This window comes from Ursus maritimus, unplaced genomic scaffold (genome assembly GCF_017311325.1).
Source record: "Ursus maritimus isolate PB19 unplaced genomic scaffold, ASM1731132v1 scaffold_17, whole genome shotgun sequence".
In the NCBI taxonomy this organism is placed as follows: domain Eukaryota; kingdom Metazoa; phylum Chordata; class Mammalia; order Carnivora; family Ursidae; genus Ursus; species Ursus maritimus.
This window is the reverse complement of record NW_024424119.1, coordinates 59,631,751-59,637,055: the sequence shown is the minus strand read 5'-3', so window position 1 is coordinate 59,637,055 and position 5,305 is coordinate 59,631,751. Positions and strand designations below refer to the sequence as shown.

At 64.4% G+C, this 5,305-nt stretch overlaps 1 protein-coding gene across 2 annotated transcripts; it reads right to left on the bottom strand.

Annotated features, from left to right (window-relative positions):
• Positions 1-549: 549 nt before the first annotated feature.
• LOC103675246 (epididymal-specific lipocalin-12) lies at positions 550-4,871 on the bottom strand. 2 transcript variants are annotated; one of them, XM_008704274.2, is made up of 5 exons: positions 3,435-4,871; positions 1,723-1,802; positions 1,518-1,622; positions 1,286-1,387; positions 550-655 (listed from the first exon to the last, which is right to left on the bottom strand). In XM_008704274.2, the coding sequence occupies exons 1-5, from the start codon at positions 3,440-3,442 to the stop codon at positions 627-629; spliced, it is 324 nt and encodes a 107-aa protein (XP_008702496.1). In that variant the 5' UTR covers positions 3,443-4,871; the 3' UTR covers positions 550-626. The 2 variants fall into 2 exon arrangements, with proteins under 2 accessions (XP_008702496.1, XP_040487351.1); XM_040631417.1 differs by having other exon boundaries at positions 550-1,387.
• Between the last annotated feature and the right edge of the window lie 434 nt (positions 4,872-5,305).

Sequence of the window (5,305 nt, the reverse complement as noted above, 5' to 3'; positions counted from 1 at the left end):
TGGCAGGCCCTGGGCTTGGCCTGCTGCCCCCCTGCTTGGAGCTCCATGGGGGCCAGGATCGGGGAAGTGGGGGGAGACTCTGGAGGGCTGGTCCTGTCTGGGGTAGGGCAGCTGCCTCTCGGGCGTGCACAGACGGCTGGAGTCCCAGGTTGGGACTCTCTGTACCTGAAGAATCCCTCTACCCAGTGGGGGTCAGGCCTAGGAAGCTTTCCCCCCCTCCCCACCAGCAGGAAGCCAGACCCATCCCCTCTGCATCTAGGCCTGCGCCTCTTCTGGGGTCCCCGCTACACCCCCCATGGCAGCTTCAGGGCTCTGGGGGGTGGGGAGGTAGACTTGTGAAGCTGGGGGCTGAGTGGGCAGGATGGAGGGGACCTGTCCTGGGACCCACAACGACCAGCAAAGACACACACACACACACTCACACACTCACAGACGCACCCCGGGGACCCTGGAGGGTGAGGAGAGGCCAGCCGCGGGTGTGCATGAGCTCAGACGGTCCTCCCCTACTTCGTGCCTCCCCTGCCCACCCCCAGGCACAAGGGCTCACACTCCCGGACAACTCGACACGTTTATTCCATGCTGAGAGCAGAGCAGAGGCCTTGGCTGGGGAGGAGCCGCATCCACCCTCAGCACGTATGGAGAGCAGGTGACCAATCTGATGGGGGAGACGGTCTCAGATGAAGGATGGAGCTGGGGAGGAGGCCAGAGGCCCACGAGGGAGGAAGGGAGCCCACGGGGCTGCGGGGAAGGGGCTGGGCGGGGAGGCCAGCCAGGGACTGAGGACCACGCCCTCCACCGCCCTGCCCAGCCCGGGCCCCAGACTCAGTGCGGATGTGCGGGGTCTTGTGCTCACGCTTGTGACCCCTGCGCCCACACACTTCTCCCTGTGTGCACACGTGTGTGCACTGTGTGCGAGTGGGGGCGTGTGCCCGCATGAGCACCGCATGGCTGCACGTGTGCACATGCTTTACGCACGCCACCATGTGAACACGCGGTCATACATGTGTAAAGAGCCAGACGTGGGAAGTGCTCCTGGAATGACAGGCGGTGGCCCAGGCCGGGGCGGGGGTGGTGCAGGAGGTGGCCTGGGATGGGGAGGGCCCAGGTGGCGGCAGAGACCAAGGAGTTATGAGAACCCCCCCTTTGTGCTCAGAGGTTGCCAGGACCCCCCAGATAAACCCTGCACACAGGCCACACTCCCCTGCCGGGCTGCCATAGGGCTTTCGAGGCCCAGGGGCGGGTCCCGTGCTGGGTGCAGACCCCGCCGCTGCCCGAGGGCCGTTACCTGCCAGGTCTGGGAAGACGATGTTGTCATCTGACAGGCCCAGAGCTCTGACCAGGCAGACAAACTTGTCCAGCACCTGGGTCGGAATCATCCACATCCTGCCTGGGGCCAGTGAGCACAGCGTGGTCTTAGCCACGGAGGGCGAGTGGGCAGTGCTGGGCGGTGCTGGGCACCCTCCCCTCCCCCTCCTGCTCCCACCAGCTCAACCGTGGCCGCTGGGCCGGGGACTCACATAGCAGGTTGACCCTGAGGACGCTCTGGCCGCCTGACTGTCTTCTGAACAGCATCAGAGCAAACACTCTGTAGTCAGTGTCGTACACCAGGACCTCCTCGGGCTCTGCCCGGACACAGGGGTGGTGCCGTGGCAGCGTGAGGGGCGTTCCCACCAGCGCCCTCCCCACGCCACCCTCCTTGACTCCCCGAGGTCACCCTCTCACCCTCACTGCTGTCCACCGAGAACGTGCCAGGCTGCGCCGCCGGAATCAGCACGTAAGACCAGGTGATGCAGCGGTGGCCCCTGCGGGAGCGGGTGGACAGAAGAGAGAGGTTCTGGAGCCCGGCCAGACCTCTGGTTTCCTTCTCTCTCTCAGGGGCTGGCCCCGAAGTGGGTCCCACGAGAATTCAGCTGTTTGTTTGGAGGACGCATCTGTCAGAAGCCTCGGGCACGGCCCAGCAGACGGGAGGCTTTGCTGCCCTCCCAGGGAGGGGTGTCCCTCCTGGAGGAGCGAGGTGTGAGCTCCCCCCACACTGTGCACGTCCCCTTGAAGCCTCTGCCCAGCCCACCCACTGGTGCTCGTCCTCGGCCTGGAACAGGGCCCCCAATGTGTGTGCATGTGCAGTGGTGAGAAAAAGGTGTTTCCTGGCCGCAGTGTCCCCTCTGGGGGTCTTGAGTGGGCCCAGCTCGGCATCGTGGCTGGTGCCCCTAGCTAGCAGCCCTGGACTTCGCTGAGCCTGGCCAGATGGGGAGAAAGGGCGGCCGTGGGCAGCTGCTGCTGGGCCGGGCCTGGTAGCCCCCCCTGCACTGGCTCAGTCCCCAGGGGACCCTTCCGCAGGGCAGGAGCCTCTCCAGGTGGATGCACTTGTTTTGAGAAGCAACCGAGGGCCGTCTGGCCTGCAGGTGGGGGAGAGGTGAGGCTGCCCAGAAGCCTTCACGGTCCAGCTGCATTTGTACTGGGTTCTCTGTCCCCCACTCCCCCCACTAATCAGGGTCTGGAAGAAGCCAGGCCAGTCAGACACTCCCAGGGATCCGAGAGGCTCCAAACAGGGATTCTGGGGGCTGAGCCTGCAGGTGGCTTTGATGGCGCTTGACGGAGGGCTGGGGCAGGGGCTGCGCAGAGACCCTCAGAGGGAGGCCCTCAGCCTCGACGAGCTACTCCCGCTCTGCGTGACAAACCCGCCTTGCCTGAGGTCCCTATTTTATATTATTTGGAGCCAAAGAGCCCAACCAGACAGGTTCCCGGGCCCTCCCTCCCCCCCAGCCAGGCAGGTGGGCAAGGAAGGCTGCCAGTCCTGCTGGAGACGTGGGAAAGGCAAAGAAGCCCTCGTGCCATCGGTGTCCCCCAAAGGGGGGACCGCACCACCCTAACCTCCTTCCAGGGGTCTCCCCATCAAGACTTCCCACTTCTTCCCAACCAGGGGGTAGGCCCTTCATCCAGGCAGACCACCCAGAGCACCTGTCACCCTGGATGCAGAAACAGGACTGGGAGGATCACATGACTTAAGAAAACCTGGTCAGAGGCCATTGCCAGGCTGACCAGGATGTCTCTCTGTTCTGGAATCGGAACCCTGAGAAGGATCGGCCTGGCTAATGTTTTATCCCTTCGAGGTGAGAACTTTCCTGAACAGAGCTCTGGGGCACAGAGCTGAGAGAGGGGGAGGGGGGAGTGATGGGGCCCCGATCACACTGTTTGAGCTCCTGGATCCAGCTGTACCTGAAATCCATAAGTCCCGAAGGCTCTTCTAAGTCTGTGATCCAGTAAATGTGCCCCTCTTTTGTGTGTGCCCCCAGAGCTGGCTTAGGTCACTGGCAGCCTGCTTAACTTTAAATTAGGAGGAGGGCCTGGGGAGAACCGGGGCACTGGGGTCCACGTTGGACCTGAGCCATGAAGCCATCAGCCCCTAGGGGTCCAGGCCAGGGATCCTCACTCACCGGGTCATGGCATACGACACTTCAAGGCGGCTGTTTCCATTTTGCTCGAACGTTGCAATGAAGGGGTTCAACAGAAATCTGTCCGTCTTGCTGTGGGTGCTGCCCGCTAGGCCGACAACAAACCATTCCCCCTGGAACTGCGGGAACCGGCGGTAGGCAGAGCCTGGGACAGCCCCAAGGGCGCTCGCCAGGCAGGGGCTCCCAGCCCGAGCCTGCACGGATGACACTGCTGGCAGGAGCCGGGGGCTGCAGGGGTGACCTTGCCCAGTGTCTGGACTTTGCGAGCCTCCCCTGACAGAGATGTTCCCACTGCACAGGGACTGGCAGGGGTTACAGGAGGGAACAGCGGGCCCAGAGTCCTTTTCTGGTGGACGTTAGGAATTTTTTGGGGGGGGGGGCGATCTGAGACCAGGCTGGGCAGCCTGGGCTCCCTGGGCAGTGCCTTCCCTGGCCTCCATGGCCCTCCTTTCTCCCTGCACTCAGACCCTGGCTTTCTCCCCCTCCCTCCGAGCCCCCAGACCTGGTCTTCTTGGAAGCTCTGTAACATGGAGGAAACGCCTGGCTGGGTGCTTGCGGCCTGGCCCTTCAGGCCTTTCAGCAGGGCGAGCACCACCCACAGGGCACAGCAAGGCCCCATCCCCATAGCGACGGAGAGGAAGCTAGTGGCCATGTCCGCTGCTGACTGAGATCCTCCCCTCTTTATGGGCCCTCCTGCAGGTGCCCCTCCCCACAGTGTGCCCCCTTCACCTTCCTCCTCAGACCTGGCAGAAGAGGTGGGCGCAGAAGGCTTGGAGGTGGCTCGGGCAGGGCAGGGGCCCTCTTGAGATCCTACTCACCAAAGATGGGGGCATCTGGGTCCCAGCCCAGGAAGGGAGACGGGCAGAAAATGGAGGGGCTGGGGGTGCTTGCTGGGCCCACCAGCTCCCAGGGATGTCTCTGTACCTCACTTTCTGAGTCCTGAGACCCCCAGTTCCACCCTCTTTGGGCCCCCTTCCCAGGGCCCCATGCCAGTGGGGGTGGTCAGGGCCTGAGGTGCCCCCCTGGCCGAGCCCTAGAACAGTAGCCTTCCTGCTCCCAGTGGGGGGCAGGGTGTTCCATCCCACACAGGGGATTCGACCTTTTCTTAGTCCCGAGGGTCAGGGGCACAGCGTTCTTGCTGCAGAACACCGAGGGCGGGGCCCAGGCCTGCCACCCCCACACTGCTCCACACGTCCCCAAACCCAAAGTGTGAGGCAAGAACAGGGCCAAGGGGCCCTCCAGGCATGAGGGTACAGGGGTCGCAGCCGGTCAGAGTGAGGCCAGACAAGGGGGTGGTGGGGCAGGCAGCCAGAGCACCCAAATCAGGATGACTGAGGGGTGATTGCAGGGCCCCCTTTGCCAGAGGGAGGGCAGGGGGCAGGCAGCCCAGCCTAGTGGGGGGTGGGGCACCACACAGGGGGCTTGGGGCAGGAGGTCCTGCGCTGGGCATGTAGCCCACCAGGCCACCCCCAGAGAAAGGGCCCGGCAAGAAAGCAGCCACACAGTAGTCAAATGCGTAGGTGCTGGGCTCTAGGAGACGGCCTGGAGGGATGTGTGCCTGACCTGTGAGCCCCCTGTCTTGGGCCACCTCCTTCCCCACCCAGGTCCCCAGGTCCTGGGCCATCTCCTGCCCCCACTTAGGTCCCCCTGCCCTGGGCCACCTCCTGCCCCACCCATGTCCCCCTGCCCTGGGCCACCTCCTTCCCCACCCAGGTACCCCTGCCCTGGGCCACCTCTTTCCCCACCCAGGTCCCCCTGCCCTGGGCCACCTCCTTCCCCACCCAGGTCCTCCTGCCCTGGGCCACCTCCTGCCCCCACCTAGGTCCCCAGGTCCTGGGCCACCTCCTTCCCCA

Excerpts from the sequence above, each read along its gene's own strand:
- LOC103675246 (XM_040631417.1), bottom strand. Across the intron at positions 1,623-1,722 it reads CTCGGTGGACAGCAGTGAGG|AGCCCGAGGAGGTCCTGGTG; the intron begins GTGAGAGGGTGA and ends GTGTCCGGGCAG. Across the intron at positions 1,388-1,517 it reads CCTCAGGGTCAACCTGCTAT|GCAGGATGTGGATGATTCCG; the intron begins GTGAGTCCCCGG and ends CACTGGCCCCAG.